Source organism: Felis catus, chromosome C2, assembly GCF_018350175.1.
Source record: "Felis catus isolate Fca126 chromosome C2, F.catus_Fca126_mat1.0, whole genome shotgun sequence".
Taxonomy (NCBI): domain Eukaryota; kingdom Metazoa; phylum Chordata; class Mammalia; order Carnivora; family Felidae; genus Felis; species Felis catus.
In genome coordinates this window covers 149,607,002-149,624,720 of record NC_058376.1, presented here as the reverse complement: position 1 = coordinate 149,624,720, position 17,719 = coordinate 149,607,002, and the positions used below count along the sequence as shown (strand labels likewise).

Genomic DNA, 17,719 nt, shown 5'->3' with positions numbered 1-17,719 from the left:
TTACGGTAGTTGGCAGGGATCAAGAATCTGCATCTCTGCAAAGCTCCCCGGGGGATTCGCATAAACACCAAAGTTTGAGAACAACCGGAAAAAGAAATGATGGACGCCTACTTCCGGCCAAACGATCCAAAATGCTCAGCAGGTACTGCTTACTAGACTACGTCACAAACACATGAAATCTGTACTCAGGATCTGTGCTTGACTCAACATTAAAGGAACCGAAATAAATGTGTGCCAGAGATTTACTGGGTGACATTTCGAAAAAGAAGGTGAAAAGAACACACTGTAGGAGGTTATCTTTATGACCAGGGATTAGAGGAAGCCTTCTCAAGCCAAGCTCTCAAGGTACAAACCAAAGACAAACAGCTGATATTTTTCTGGTCAGCGAAGGACAGGACAGGCAAAGTCAACAAACATGCCAGGCGTGGAGATACTATTTGGCATCTTTAGACCCACATATAAATACCTAGACTATCGACAAGTAAGCCAGGAATACCAACAGGAGAATGGGCAAAGGATATGAACAGAAAATTCACAGAAGCACTTGTGTGCAGAGAAATGCAAAATGAATTTACAGTGAAACATGACCTTGCACCCACCAGAGTGGATATGAGTACCTGGAAAACAGAAAGGTAGATTACACTGAACGTTGACAAGGATACACAGGAGCCAAGGACCCTCCAGAACCATTGTGGGGGATTAACCCCGCACAGCCACTCTGTCAAACAATCTGCAAGGACTTACTGAAATAAAGTTATGCCCATGTATGGTCTATATTCCAGATGCAAAGAACTACGCGTACATAAAGTAGCATGAACGGGGCTTTCAAGTACAGTGTTAGGTTACAAAAGAAATGTTAAAGAAAAGAGAGAACATGATCACATTCACAAGAACAGTATCACTTGGGTAAAGTAAACACACACACATACAAACACAAAAGAGCTCTCTGTGCATGAGTGGAGCGTGGAGAGGGAGAAGACAAACAACGACAAATAGCTTAGCTTATAGTTGAATTACAACAGCAAAAAACAGTGGGCACGGTGCATCTATCTAGAGAAAGAAACTTTAACTTCAGCTACAAGACAAACAACGAACATTTTCCTTAAGTAGGATTTACAGGATCGACTAAAAACCGTAGTGGTCTCACACTGCTGTATTACAGGAGATTAAGTCTTCCCTGGCAAGCCAGAAGCTCACCTCCGAGAAGCCCGCGCCCAGGCACGTGACTCTGCCGATGGCCCAGGGGGGCCAGGCTGGTGGTGAGGACGCCTGTGAGGTTTCTGGGAGGGCCCCTCTCCTCCCCCAGTCCAATCCCACCTGCAGACGGTGTGTCAAAGGCGGAGGGGTACCCCGGCCTGGGCTCGGGGTACTGAGATTGCGGGTACTCTGCAGCATGAAGAAGGCGGCCCGTTCTCTGCCTTTCAACTCAGGGAACAGGTTCTGAGACTCTGGTGAGCCCGTCCTGTGTTAGGGCCGCAAGGAGGCCCAAAGAAGATGCAGGCCTGGCCCCTGGGAAGGAGTCTTCAAGCTAGTGTCACTACACTACCTATCATTCAATAGTCCTTAATCAATCCTCCGCTGAATACGACAGCTACGCTGAGCGAGGGGATGGTTGAGTATCTGTTCCATTTATGAGATCCTGTATTAAAGTCAATGCATTTATTGAGGGCCTGCTCCATGCAAGAGCTATACAAAGGCATGTAAGAAAACATCCCTGCCTTAATTTGGCAGGGAGGGTAGACAGGAAAAGGTTAATAGGAACTCAAGAATCACAGAAGACAGGCTCGGGAACGCTATTAGGTACAGAGGATTAAGAGCCCGTTAGGGGAGTGTCCACTCCTTCAGCAGACAGAGGGCTGACAGAGACAGGGGGAAACTGGGAAAGTGGAAAGAACAATGGGGGAAGACACAAGCAAAAGCCAAGGTTGAAGGCGAAGGGCCCCTCTCTCTCTGGGACTCTCCCTGCCAGTATTTTTCTCTTTCTCTCCTGGAGGGCCATATAAAGGCATTTTCCTCTTTCATCTTGTACATTATGATCCTACGAGGGGTCTCCTCGGCTTCTCTTGTTTTTCCAACTACCATCTCATGACAAACGACGCGCGTTTCACTCTTGCGTGGAGAAGTATTGTACCAAAATATTAGGTTGGAAAAAAAAAATTAGCACCACAAGAGTAAAAACAAATGATCGCCTTTCCAAAGGAGATAATTACCCAGCCAAATGAGATCATCTGCGCTGGGAGGGACCAGTCGGGCTTGTTGGGGTGGGAGAATGCCCCTCGTTTCTTTCTGGCACAACCCACAATTTTCTGATGGCTTGGGTGATGCGCTTTTCATTAAAGTACGGCTTGACACTGTTCTCTCAGTCCCCGGTGACCATGAGATGTGTGCGATGGCGATATTTTCCCGAGAAGCCCCAAGGTAAATCCCTCTTTTCAAAAAGTGACAGTATCAGTTAGGTCACTCAGAAAAGTGAGGACGTCTGCAAGTCCGGGAGGTGGGGGTGTCCCGGGGACCTTGAAGAATTAAGACGAAGTACAAGTTAGACAGACTAGGGGCTGAGCCAACTTTTCAAAAAATACTTGTATTTAAATATAAATTATTAATTGGTTTCCTAGAAGAAAGAGAAGAGTTAAACTCTAACTAAATATAAGGAAGAAATCAGATTTTACATTATTATGCAAAGCAGACACTTTCAATGCAAATACTTATCCATTCAGTAAATTCTAGAATTTATGTTATTGTCTTGGTTGAAAATGGTTTTCAGGACACAGAAATTGCCTGTGAGAAGCCCCTGGCACTAAAAGAGCTGTTTTTAATGAAAGAATGGATTTTATAATATGTATGTATATCAAAAATGGGTATTAGGGGCTCTTGGGTGGCTCAGTCAGTTGGGTGTCTGACTTCAGCTCAGGGCATGATCTCGGGGTTCGTGAGTTCGAGTCCCGCATCGGGCTCTGTGCTGACAGCTCAGAGCCTGGAGTGTGCTTCAGATTCCGTGTCTCCCTCTGTCTCTGCCCTTCTCCTGCTTGCACTCTGCCTCTCTCTTTCTCTCTCAAAAATAAGTAAACATTAAAAAAAAATTTTTAATGGACAATATATATTGTATGTATACATAACTCTGTATATATATGTACACATGTGTATATGCATATATCTGTATAAACATAAAGTAATGCATTTATATATGTAATAAAATAAAGCCAGGTCTTAGTCATGGCCCAGTGAAAATCAGTGGACAGATGACTGAGCTCCGCCCCCCCCCCCCCCCCCCCCCGAGTGCAGCATGGGCTCCCTGAGGACAGACTGCTCTGATCTGTTCTCCCATTCTCTCTGCAGGCTGCCAATCCCCAGCCTTCTGACCGTGAGAAGTACCAGTCCCCTTCACAAATCAACATGGACAACTCTTCAAATTCGATTCTCGGGTACAAGTTCACAGCTAATTCCTGCAAGAATTTCATTATTAACTGAAGCATAATTTAGACTCTGTGATTGAAATGCCCGCCTGCTACAATCCCCAGCTTTCCTCTTCAACTAGATTACCCTACGGTTGTTGGGAAATGTATTAAGTGCAAGCTAAATAAAGTTACATTTACATGCTTGGATATACACAAGACTACACACGTAGTAGAATGGTATTATATGCTATCTCCCGTTTGAAAAGGGGAAAAAGAAAAACATTAGGTCAATGGCAGACGTAATGCAATAGAAGCTTACAGTCAATAGGATACATGCTTGGGGGCTTTGGAATAAAAGGAAAAGCTCACACAAAATGTGTATTTTGATGGTCATGTGCAAAGTCTGTTTTCCAGATGTTTTGAGCTGTTTGTAATGAAGTTTCTCTTCTCTCTCCCTAAGTCATGTTACCCTGATTGGTGAGAATGGACAGTTTAACTATGTCAAGGCCTATTAGAAATGGTCCTCTTTGACAGTGTCTGGTGCTTTGGGAGGGACATAGAAAACAGGGGTACCATTCACCAGACTATCAACCAGAGGGACCACTGACCCAGAGGCCAGCCCCTTCTCAGCCCATCAAGAGCAGGGTCCCTAGACCATGGCGGCAAATACTTTATGTAAGGGCTCTGAACTGAATGCAGTCTCTTGACCAACTAGTTTAGGAGTAGTTCTATAAAACAGGTCAGTGGGGCGCCTGGGTGGCTCAGTCACTTGAGCGTCCAACTTCAACTCAGGTCATGATCTCATGGTTTTTGAGTTCAAGACCTGCGTCAGCCTCTGTGCTGACAGCTCAGAGCCTGAAGCCTGCTTCAGATTCCGTGTCTCCCTCTTTCTCTGCCCCTCCCCTGCTCATGTACGCTCTCTCAAAAATAAATAAACATTAAAAAATAAATAAAAATAGTCAGCAAAACTAAAAGGCAACCAACGGAATTGGAGAAGATATTTGCGGACGACATCAGATAAAGGGTTAGTATCCAAAATCTATAAAGAACTTATCAAACTCAACACCCAAAAAACAAATAATCCAGTGAAGAAATGGGCAAAAGACATGAATAGACACTTCTCCAGAGAAGACATCCAGATGGCCAACCGACAATGAAAAAATGCTCAACATCACTCATCATCAGGGAAATACAAATCAAAACCACAATGAGATACCACCCCACACCTGTCAGAATGGCTAACATTAACAACTCAGGCAACAACAGATGTTGCCGACGATGTGGAGAAAGAGAATCTCTTTGCACTGCTGGTGGGAATGCAAACTGGTGCAGCCACTCTGGAAAACAGTATGGAGCTTCCTCAAAAAACTAAAAACAGAACTACCCTACAACCCAGCAATTGCACTACTAGGCATTTGTCCAAGGGATACAGGTGTGCTGTTTCAAAGGGACACATGCACCCCCGTGTTGATAGCAGCACTATCCACAATAGCCAAAGTATGGAAAGAGCCCAAATGTCCATCGATGGATGAATGGATAAAGAACATGCACACACACGCGCGCACACACACACACACACACATACACACACACACACACACAATGGAGTATTACTCGGCAATCAAAAAGAATAAAATCTTGCCATTTGCAACTACGTGGATGGAACTAGAGGGTATTATGCGAAGTGAAATCAGAGAAAGACAAATATCATACGACTTCACTCATATGAGGACTTTAAGACACAAAACAGATGAACATAAGGGAAGGGAAGAAAAATAATATAAAAATAGGGAGGGGGACAACACATAAGAGACTCTTAAATATGGAGAACAAACAGAGGGTTACTGGAGGGGTTGTGGGAGGGGGATGGGCTAAATGGGTAAGGGGCATTAAGGAATCATTGTTGCACTATTTGCTAACTTGGATGTAAATTTAAAAAATTAAAATTAATCAATTAGTTAATTAATTAAAAAAAAAAAAACCACAGGTCCCTGTTTGATAACATTGCATTTATATGTTAGGATCTCCGTCTTGGTGTTTCCAACCTCTGGATAAGGTAGACCAGCACATTGCTTCGGGATGAGTTATTTAATTTAGTTTTTGGTGAAATGAGGGGGAAAAAAAGAGGTTTGGAAACAAACCCGTGGCTTCTAGGAGGGAAAGCATATGGATGATCCAGCGGTCGCTGCATTTACCCTCCCATTTTTAGCAATGTTTAAGAAGGTATCTTGATGGACAAAGGCCACAGAACACTTTGTTCGGAAGCAAACTGCGCCAAATCCCCGGTCTCTTTAACTTAGCTCATTATATCAAGTGCACTTTCTAGTCAGGCCGAAAAATTGCCTCAATGACCACTTATAATCCGCTTTCCCTTTACAGATTTTTCTCACATTTCTTTGTCGAGTCTGTACTTCCCTTCACGGCCATTTGCTCTCTTACAGCGGCACCAGGTCACTGGCTACCTGTCTTCTCTGTCGTCTCTGTAACCCACGCCCCTCCGGGACTCACTAAGAGAAGCTGCTTCACAATTCCTAATTATTAACATAATTAACACCTTTTCATTCTAGAACAGGCCAGCAGTCACCTTTCAAGTGCAGCAATTATGGAAATAAGACGTCCAGATGTGTAGGAATTTCACAACTCCACACCCATGAAGTGCCAGAGAAGGCCTCGAGGTTTCAGACCCACTGAAGTATGCAATGATGCCAATTAGGAAGATAACTTGTGTTTATGCGGCGCCGTCCTGCCCCACCAGCCTAAAGCAGCCTATCAAGGCATACAATTACCAGTCACATATAAAGAGGGACAATATTGGGAACACGAGAGAATCTTTTCAGAAAGGAACATGGGCAGAGGAAACCTCAAGGGCACGTTGGCCCGTCTTTTCCTGTGGAACCGGCTCTCCCGGTGAATCACAGGTGATGGGGCAGAAATGGAGCTGAGGCATCTCCCTTCTTCAAGTCTCTCAGGAAGAGGGACGATACTGACAAGAGATGGAGGCTGGGCATGTCTGAGCCTGAGGCTGGCAAGGACGGTGGGTGTGCCAGATGGTGGAACCCTGGAGGATCCTGGATAGTTTGGGAGGCTCACCCTAGGAAGACACACCTGAACAGGATGAACGTGCAATTCTGAAGCACCTGCTCGTGAATACGATGGGCGGGACGAGGCTCCATGGCAGCAGGTGTGAAAAGATGGTGTTTGCACACTTGGAGTCCACAGAGGGATATGGCCTCTAGAAATGGCCGTGTGACCAGCGGTGCCATTGACCGAAAGCCTGTGTTAGGGTCAGCGGGAGAGCTGGCCGGCTCCGTCCTCCCCTGCCAGACCACAGACGGAGGAGCACATCCACTTCTGCCCGATGCATTTGCGGACAAAAGAGACCAGAAAGCTGGAGGGTCTCACGAGCGGAACGTAGCAGATGTAAGACCCTCAGAGAGTAGAGATGTGACTGCAATAAACAGATGCTTCTGGAGTTGGCCTTATTTTATTGCCAGAGAGCAACATGAGACTCCCTTGGTGGAAGCTGGAGGGCCGAAGTTCCATAGAAGGCATACACGTAAATCCAAGATAAAGTCGTGAAAGGTACTGAGCTTCCCGATACGGGATTTGCTTGAACACAAACGGGACCATCCCTCACAGTTGTCAGGTGGAGGGACTGGTGCCCTGGGCACACAGGTGAGGGTGAGGCCTGCGTCTGAGACTCAGCCAAGGACAGCAGGCCCTGCAGAGAAGCAAATATACGGTGCTAACAATTGCAAGACCATGGCCAAGTTCTTCCGTGGGGTCAGACGCACAATGCTCCTCGGTTCCCTGTTCCTTTATTTTGCCGCTCAAGAAAACCTGTTTTAATTAACACGGAGTGAAACGGACTTTTCTGTGGTTTGTTCTACGAATTCTGGCATGAAACTTACATGTTCACCCCTGCCACCATCCTGATCCAGAACGGTTCCGTCGCCAGAGACGACCCCCCTCTGCTGTCCTCTTTCCCAAACCCTGGTAATCCGTGATGTCTCTCTGCTGTCCCTACAGGGAGGGTGCTCTGAGAGTGTCAGGTAAATGATATCATACCGTATGTAACTTCCTGACACTGGCCTCTTTCATTCAGCACAATGTTTCTGAGATCCACCCAAGCTGCTGTGTATCAACAGTCCAAATTTCTTTTTTTTTTTTAATTTTTTAATGCTTATTTATTTTTGAGAGAGACAGAGAGAGGGTGAGAGGGGGAGGGGCAGAGAGAGAGGGAGACACAGAATCCGAAGCAGGCTCCAGGCTCCGAGCTGTCAGCACACAGCCTGGCACGGGGCCTCACCTCACGAACCACCAGACCATGACCCGAGCCGAAGTCGGAGGCTCAGCCGACTGAGCCACTCAGGTGCCCCGCAACAGTCCAAATTTTTAAACAGAGGGTAAGGAGGGACTTCAATGGGCTAGGATGGCTCCTTTGAAATCTCTGTTTCTTCAGATGTTCTAAACTTTTTTGGCTCTATCTGGGAAGCAGTGAATCCAGTTTAAGGAAATCCTAGGAGTTAGTGCCTTTAGTGATCTTTTTCTTTCCACTGGTGTTTCAACGAAATATGAAGTCTAAAAAAAAAACAAAGTCCATGCTCACTATAAAAAACCCAATGCTAGGCATACAAGCATGGCTAAGAGAATGGAATCTTCCCTCTATAGCTTTCACCTTTCCAGGGATACACTATTAATGGTTTGATGCCTATTCCTTATAGACTTGTTTCTAAACTTAGTCATATCTATTCATTATTCACAAAAATGGGATATTATTATAAACACAGTTGTGTAACCTGGTACCATAAACATCTTCTCCCATCAATACGATATGGTTCTACCACAACATTTTTAAGAACTGCATAGTATTCTATTATACAGATGGACCAACATTTACATAATAGGTCCCTATGGATGAACATTTAGATTATTTCCAAGTTTTCACTAACATAATATACCAATAAATGCTTTTATTTATATATATGTTAGGGTTTTGAACCATTTGAATGAAAAAATAGAGCTCTTCACAAAAAAAGGGTATTCACTGTAGGAGCATATTAGATTTGACAGATGGTGTTGCATTAGGGAACAAAAATATAGAAACATACTGGATTATTAAAATATAAGCACCAGAATTCAAGTTCCCTAATTTGTGTGAGCATGAAGATGTTTCAGATTAATATCACATTAACTGGCCCCACCTCCACAGGCCCCGTGTTTCCTCTTTGGACAGTTAAGTGTGTTTCTCGCCTGAAGCTAAGAGCTGTTTCCTGCCACAGATTTCACATTCCTGCTGTCGCTGAGCTTTCTGGACTCGGCGTACTGGAGTCAACGTCAGAGATCAGAACTGGCCAGTACGAGGACGTTCTGCATCTCTAATCCCTACATGCCTGTTTCCTCCTTGTTCCATTCAATCAACTTCTGCCAGCTTCTCTCTATCCCAAAGCATCTTGATTTTGCTTTCCCAGGGAAACTGACCCTATACTGACTTCTTTTTATGAGTTTTATAAATTATCTGATGATTGGAGCACATTTGGACATTTCTCAAGGCTGGCCACTGCTCACATGCTATCCTGATTGCTCAGGCAATGCTTACCTAGGCAGTTCTCATAGGCAAAACCACTAAGGTTCGGTGTAACTTTTCTCCTACTGTTCTATACACCCATCCAGGAATGAGGCTTCAGGGACCAGAGCTGGGCAGGGACAAGCAACGATTCTGTTAAGAGGCAGGTGATTATCAAGGTAAAGAGTGCGGAGTGAGAGGCCCAGAGCCAAGCCACAGACTAAGACGTCTATTCACCCCCAAGTCACCTAAAAGCTCCAAAGAACCCTCTGCTCCCAGAATTCCATGACTTAAAGGACTTTTATGCCCACAATTTTCCTTCAGCAGTTCCGGTCCACCCATGGCCACGGAAGGAGTTTGGGGTTCTGGACTTTTGCTAAGCCCTGCTGTTATGCTCACAGTGGCTACAGAGGTCAGAAAGAAAGGAGGAGTGAGGAGGCTAAAGGGATACCAGGAGGAGTGGCCCATCTCTGCCAGTCTGGGAGTGGGGGGGGATGGGGGTCGAGGGGGCGGTGTCCCTGAGATCTGGAGCCCAGCACCTGCCATGTCAGTTTCCCAAAGACTAAAGAGTCTACTCATGTAACATGTACACACACACACACACACACACACACACACACACACACACCTCCCACAAAAACACTGAACCAGCCTCAGGTCCCTGCTCTTGGGCTATCACCCTTTCAGGCACAGCAGCCATTTGGGTGAAAGAAGGGAGTTACCCTCAGACTGCCTGAGGTATCGGTTAGCTCTGCGGGTCAGGCCTGCAACCATTCATTAAGGGCAAGAGACCTAGTTAGTTCCAAATGCATCAGGCAGGGCTGTCTCCCTGGGGGCGGGGAGCTGCTTTGGGCCAACAATTGAGGAAATGGCAGGGCAATGATGCACATAAGGGACTCGTCAAGAGAGCAGCACCATTTGGGCAAATCAATTCAAACTGGGCATGTGTCCCCAGATCCTTGACAGCTAATCTACTCTAATTATTGAAAGAAAATGGAGTGTTCTTGGGTTAATAATGTCTGCAGTTATAGAATAAAACCTGATCCTTAAAAAAAAAATAGTAAAAACATGAAGGAAAATGTCTACCTACGGTTATTCTTAGGCTTTTTGTCTTCTGTCCACATCTCCAACCCCAGGGTAACAAAAGTGTCACAAAGTCATTGAGGATCCCTCAGTTTCTCCTTTTCCTACACATTTTCTTAAGCATTTTACAGATTCAAAGTAAAAATGAACATTTTCTCTGCATTCCACCTTCCTCCTCACTCACAACATTGGTGCCAAATGTGCAACTTCGGAAGTTGTTGGAGACGAATTTCTTAACACTTTGTTTTCCCCATTTGGACTTCATGAGAGTTCCCCAATAATTGCACTCATCTCTGTTTGACTCTCAATAACTTCAGATTGTTCCTTAGTGCCTTATAAGGAATAACTGATCAATAAATACTCAGTAATACAGAATGAGTAGACATATGATTAAAGAAGAAAATGCACCAGAATTATAGCCAACAATTTATCTGGGATCATGGTATAGTTTTTCTTTCCTCTTAAATGTCTTTCCAAGTTTTCTATCAGTTAAAATAAATAGCTTTTAAAAATAAAATAAAATAAAATAAAACGTAAAGATGTACCTACATTTCCATTTCAAAGCTGATCTATCCCAAAAGCCATCCATTACAAACCTGAGCTGGGGCCATACCAACATGTGTCAATTCCAATCAATCGTTCACATGATTTAAAAAAAAAAAATTCTCGAAGACAGTCAAGTCCCAGCAAGAATTAACTTGATTGCATCATGGATAATGACACCAGTGGTGCAAAAGGACAGTATTTAGAACATCCCATCTTCCCAGTGACAGTCTTGGTTGGAAGCCACGACTAAGCCTGCACTACGCTGCTTGGATGGCCAGATGGTATGGCAGGCAAGAGAGTTTAAGATCCTTTCTTTAACAAGGTTGGCACCAACCTTTAACTTTATAATCAATCTTTAAACATACTTTCTAGTCATCTCATCTGGAATTTCTGAGACATGTTTCAAGCACAGCGTTGTGCCCGGAGATCCAGAAGGCAGGTGGATAACACGCTTCTGAATAACTTAAGCACAGCCGTGACAAATCCAGGCAACGTGAGAAAGAATCTTTCTAGAAGGTTCCATTTCAGACATCAGAGAGATGTCATCGCCCTCTGTCACTGCTGCAGTCTGGAAGGGCCTGTGTGGAGGAGGGGGCCCCTCAGCTCCCCCTGATATTAAGTTAGCTTAACACCATCCAGCGATATTTTGGATCAATTCACTGAATGGAATCATACAGACAAGTGTAAGCTGGATAATTTCAAACTGCAAACTGATCGCCAGTGGGATCCGCAGAAGTTGATGCTACAACAGCAAAGCCCGACGGTGCACACGGCCTCCACAGACACTCATTTGCAGAGGGGAATTCGCAGAGCTCACAGAAATGAGCTCTGTAGTTCCTGCTCATTTCTGTGACTGTGAGACTCTCCACATCCTTTTCAACGGGGATGCACCAAAAATCCCAGAAAATTTGGTGCAGAGAAGTTAGATACACAATCCGAACGGGGGGCTCTATGTGGGGCATGTGCTTGGGGAAAGAGCTGAACTCAGTAGATGTTGCCACCAGCCTTGGCCTGCGTTCCTCTTTCTTTGTCTTGGTGTCTGGGATTTTTTTTTTTCTTCTATTTCTGAAATCTTTCCTATCTTACCTAAGGGTAACTAAGAATAGTGCCATCTTATGATGATCTTTATTTTGGTCTAAGACAGTTCTTGCAGCTCCCTTCTGTCATCCACGCAGGGTTAGATATGAGCTGTTTCACTTTCCATCTGTTTGCGACACAGGACATAGAGACAGGGTTGGGATGCTGGCTATTCAGGACAGGAACGGTGTGAAATAAACCAGGATTGGCAAACCTGGTGGCTCCTGAGGAGGCAGCATTAAGGATTCCGGCTCCTGGGCACCATGACTGAAGACTGTGATTCGGCCGTTCTGGGGCCTTCAGGACTCCGTAGCAGCTGGGCCAAGGACCGGCACTTGGAAATTCCTGATCTAAATGGAATACTTCGTGCTGTGTTACTAATGCTTCCAGGCCTGGCTTTCTCATTTTAGCGACCAGGGGCTATTTATTATAAGACGTTACGATCTTGAGAGGAGAATACAAGTTCGCAGGACAGGACAACTCAGGAAAAACCCCACACGCGCTGGCAAAACTGAGGGTAGGGAAAGGTCACGTTTGCAAAATTGCTTCTTCCCCTCTCCTCCTTTATTAGAAGCGTGTTGCCATGGTGACGTGAAGAGGGCTGAACTTGGAGGTCTGTGAAAGGTGCTGCAAATTGGAGAAGGCTTAACCTATAGGAACCGTTGCTAAAATTATTTTTGTGAATGGAGTTGAGAGGCCGCCCCATCTACTCTCGCGCGGAGGCCTGTTGAATCTCTTGAGGGTCCTTCCATTGGCCACTTGGCTCTTTGTTTCCCTCTGTCGTGCTGAGGGGATCCCAAGCCTTGCCCCCACAGAAAAAGCGTCTCATCTGGTACCCTGGGTTCCTTCCGGCTGTACATTTCTGGACCTCTACAGTGACTTCGGGGCATTTTTTAGGGGTTCTTTTTCTGTTTAGGGGATCAAAATGTAGAAATATAAACTCATATATAGAGAGATATATTTTTCAAATCGGTGCACCTGCTTTAAGCATCTTTAGAGGTTTCCTGCTTGTCCATGAAGACACAGAACAGTGAGCCGTGGGGAGCAACCCGGATACAGCTCGGAAGGTGCTTGTCGCTCAGCCCTCCTCCGCTGCCACCCCTCCACTTCCACGCACGCTCCACGGAAGTCCCCTTGTGTGGCCGCATATCATCTAAACAAAGAACCAATTCTGGGTCTTTGAAGTTTACTGCCTAAAGATAGATATCTGCGATGTATGTATTAATAACGAGAATGGATTTGAAGGTTTACGGAAAAGAATTAACTACATATAGTAGGAAAAAAAAAGAAAGAAAAGAAAAAGTTTCATGTTTAATTAACTTTTGTTGTAACTCATCCTTTGAAGGGGGTGCAAATAAAGAAGACTCAAGACAGGGGCGCCTGGGTGGCTCAGTCGGTTAAGCGTCCGACTTCAGCTCAGGTCACGATCTCGCGGTCCGTGAGTTCGAGCCCTGCGTCAGGCTCTGGGCTGATGGCTCAGAGCCTGGAGCCTGCTTCCGATTCTGTGTCTCCCTCTCTCTCTGCCCCTCGCCCGTTCATGCTCTGTCTCTCTCTGTCTCAAAAATAAATAAATGTTAAAAAAAAAAATTAAAAAAAAAAAAGACTCAGACAAAGAGGGAAGGAAAAACCGAACAGGAAAAAACAACCGGGACTCTGGAATGTCATGGCTAGAGGGGAAAGGGACAGTCAACATGATGGGTCATTTCCATGGGACCAAGAAGTTAAGGCAGGATGAAAAATTGTTTCTGAAGTTTACTTATTTATTTAGAGAAAGAGAGTCGGGGAGGGGCAGAGAGAGAGAGAGAGAGAGATAGAGAAAGAATCCCAAGCAGGCTCCATGCTGTCAGCACAGAACCGGATGCGGGGCTTGAACCCACAAAGCTGTAAGTTCTTGACCTGAGCTGAAATCAAGAGTCAGACGCTTAACTGACTAAGTCACCCAGGTGCCCCCAGGGTGAAAAGTTCTAACGTAGAAGGTGAAAGAAAGGGCAACAAAGGTAAATTGATATTTATATGAAACTGCTGGTTATACAAGTGAGAGAAACAAAACCTGGACAATTCTAAATGGATTTTTAAAAGGTGCTTTTTTTTTAAATGATAGCACCCGATTATTTCTTCATAATAATGTTCTTATGCAAGACAAGTAGAGCGGATAATTAAATCATGAAACAACAGTATTACATATACTCATTAAGAGTGGAGTCTTAAGTTAGCTTAATTTGAGTCAGGAGCTAAGGCACAGGTCTTTAACGCTGGTTAACTTCACAGGAAGACGACCTGTGCGTAAAGAATCACATTTCCTGACTTGGGACTGAAAACCTGGTGTCAAAAGTAATCAGCAACTTTGAATATTTATCAATCCATATTTTCATGTATTTAATGGATCCCTAACAAGTAAGGTAAGAATATCTTCATCTTTGCATCATCAAGTTTAGTGAGATTGGAAATTATTAAAATAGGTCTTGGTGGTAGCTGATGCTTCTTGGGAACACCCTAAAAATGTAAGAGATCGTAAGACAAAATGAAAGTCTTTTGCCCTTTGCAAAAAAAAAAAAAATCACACCACTAATGACGCAAAGGCATAAGAAAATTGGGGCCTGTGCTGAAGGTAAGCAAAGAACTATTTTGTTGAAGAGCGCTGTGCATAATGTTAACCTACATCATGGAATTGGCTACTGCAAGACGGGTGTGTCCCAAAGGCATAAAATTTAAGGGAGTCGGGCGTCAGAAGTGCGAGGGCACAAAGAATGTAGTGGTCTTTGAGCCTCACTGACTCTGTCATCTGAAATCATTTCTTATTTTAGATATTTAAAAACGGCCCATCCCAAGGCTCTAAGGAAATATGCAAAGGGTGGAAAGGAACACATCGACATGAGGTCACCCAATACGTGCTTGTAAACAAATACTTCATCGGAAAACAGGAAACACAGCGAACCTCTTCTAGAACACGGCTTGCTGGCAGAGAGGGATGCCTGAGGGGGTGGGGGGCGGGGCAGGAAGCACCAGCTACGTCAGCTGACTGCGTATACAGTCTCTGCCACGCAGAACATGAGCGCAGCTTCCACCCAGACTCTCTCAGCTCGTCCCGGAGACCAGGCGGACTGTTCGCGGGAAAACCACCACGGTATCAAAATTGCCACTGGAGGAAAACACTCTCTGTACAAGAGAGAACAACCGGCAAGAGCTCTAGGAAAACGGGATGCACCGAAGGCTCCTCCATATGAAGTCCAAAGCCAGGAAAGGATGGTGTGGTCGAACTTCAGCCCCTTCTGAAACTTCCTCCAATGTTACTGGGGTCCAGCTTAGGAAAGCGAGTGGTGAGAGGGGCGTGCCTTGGACTTCTGTCCTGCGTACCTTGTGCACTCGCGCAGACATTCACTTCTCCTCCCCAGCTTTCGAGATCAAGGAGTCAATGCAGGAGAGAACTTGCTGGGAGAGGCAGGTGCCGGGCTGACTCAAAGGTGCAGGAGAAATTTCAGGCCAGTCGACATCCACTCCCCTTTACAAATGCCCACGGTCAATCCCTCCTTTGATGGCTCCACTAACCCCCTCAGGTAGGTCTCTAGCACCGGCACTTACAGAGCCCGGCACTGGCTGGTACCCGGCAGGACTAGGCTCCGGGAGGCAGGAGAGGCCATCCACCCCGGCGTCCGCACATGGCATGCACTGCACGGGAAGCCATGGGTTGCAGCCCCACTGCCAGTAACTGCCTGTAGCGCCGTGGAGCTGTCTGAACCAACCTGGCGCTCTGCTTCCTCATTCTGGGAACAGGGAAAGAGCTGCACTGTGGCTCCAAACCAACATACTGAGGAGGCCGATGATATGAACTCTGTACGAGGAGTGCTCTGCAAACCAACATACTAAGGGTGTTGATGATATGAACTCTGTACGAGGAGTGCTCTGCAAACCAATATACTAAGGGCGTTGACGATATGAACTCTGTACGAGGAGTGCTCTGCAAACCAATATACTAAGGATGCCAATGATATTAACTCTGCACGAGGAGTGCTCTGCAAACCAATATACTAAGGGCGCTGATGATATTAGCTCTGTACAAAGAGTGCTCTGCAAACCAATATACTAAGGATACTGATGATATTAACTCTGTATGATATTAACTCTGTACGAGGAGTGCTCTGCAAACCAAAATACTAAGGACATCAATATGAATTCTGTATGAGGAGTGCTCTGCAAACCAACATACTGAGGATGCCGATGGTATGAACTTTGTACGAGGAGTGCTCTGCAAACCAACATACTAAGGACGCCGATGATATGAACTTTGTACGAGGAGTGCTCTGCAAACCAATATACTAAGGGCATTGACGATATGAACTCTGTACGAGGAGTGCTCTGCAAACCAATACACTAAAGATGCCAATAACATGAACTCTATACAAGGAATGCTCTGCAAACCAATATACTAAGGACACCGATGATGTGAACTTTGTACGAGGAGTGCTTTGCAAACCAATATACTAAGGGCACCAATGATATGAACTCTGTATGATATTAACTCTGTATAAGGAATGCTCTGCAAACCAATATACTAAGGATGCCGATGATATGAACTTTGTACGAGGAGTGCTCTGCAAACCAACATACTAAGGGCGCTGATGATATTAGCTCTGTACAAAGAGTGCTCTGCAAACCAACATACTAAGGACGCCGATGATACGAACTTTGTACGAGAAGTGCTCTGCAAACCAACATACTGAGGATGCCGATGATATGAACTTTGTACGAGGAGTGCTCTGCAAACCAACATACTAAGGGCGCTGATGATATTAGCTCTGTACAAAGAGCACTCTGCAAACCAACATACTAAGGACGCCAATGATACGAACTTTGTACGAGGAGTGCTCTGCAAACCAACATACTGAGGACGTCAATGATATGAACTTTGTACGAGGAGTGCTCTGCAAACCAACATACTAAGGGTGCTGATGATATTAGCTCTGTACAAAGAGTGCTCTGCAAACCAATATACTAAGGGCACCGGTGATATGAACTTTGTACGAGGAATGGTCTGCAAACCAATATACTAAGGGCACTCATGATATTAGCTCTGTACAAAGAGTGCTCTGCAAACCAACATACTGAGGACGCTGATGATACGAACTCTGTACGAGGAGTGCTCTGCAAACCAACATACTAAGGATGCCGATGATATTAACTCTACGAGGAGTGCTCTGCAGCCCATGCTCGTCAAATCTCTTACTGCGCCATCACACCATCTTTCTACCTGTTTCTCAGTCCTGTTTTCTCGATGGGGAAACTGAGGCTTAGAGAGAATGCATGTACATAATGAGTCAACTGCAAATCCACATCTTACTCAAAACCCCGAAGAGGACTCCATTTTTATTTCGAATTTTACATTTCTGGGCTCTGAAAGTGCTACTATATGGTGTATCTTTCTCATGTTTATTTAAAAATAGACAGAGGCCCCTGAATGGCTCGGGCATGAAGTGTCTGACTCTGGATTTTGGCTCAGGTCATGATCTCACGGTTCATGGGACTGAGCCCTGTCTTGGGCTCTGCACTTAACGGCACATGGAGCCTGCTTAGGATTCATTCTCTCTCTCTGTCTCTCTCTCTCTCTCTCTCTCTCTCTCTCTCTCAAGACAAACAAACAACCTTAAAAAAGACCATTTTGGTGAAATAAAATGGATGCTGTTTTGACAGGCTCCTTGCATGGCTGGGGGCGGGAAGGAGTTCAGGAGCAGGAGTCACCGCCATCCCCCTCGGTCACTGCTGCAGGCTGGCATGTGTGGAGGAGGGGGCTCCTCAGCTCCCCCGTCCCGCAAAGTGGGATGAGGGAAGGGCTGACCACCTGCGGGGCAGGTCACCACTAACTGCTCTCTGCCAGATGGGGACAAAGCGCACGCACACACACAGTATTCCGGGGTCCCACGACCCACAGTTCACGATCGTCATCACCACCAACTGAACCTGCTCGACACGTTACAGTTTACAACGCACCCTTTTCGTGGTGAGCTGAGATGTTGCGTCCTCATTTCGAAAGGTGGGATTTTCAAAGCCACTCAGCGGC

The 17,719-nt window shown here is 45.4% G+C and overlaps 1 protein-coding gene across 13 annotated transcripts in view; it reads right to left on the bottom strand.

Moving 5' to 3' along the window:
* ULK4 (unc-51 like kinase 4) overlaps window positions 1-17,719 on the bottom strand; it is a 577,159-nt gene that overhangs the window by 59,405 nt on the left and 500,035 nt on the right. Inside the window, exon 36 of one of the 13 annotated variants that reach the window (XM_045037796.1) lies at window positions 7,646-7,976. The exons of the other annotated variants lie outside the window; for them this stretch is intronic. Coding sequence (XP_044893731.1) covers window positions 7,863-7,976 — 114 coding nt within the window. The 3' untranslated portion in view covers window positions 7,646-7,862. Of the gene's footprint in view, window positions 1-7,645; window positions 7,977-17,719 lie in introns of those variants that run through there. 13 annotated transcript variants of the gene reach the window in all.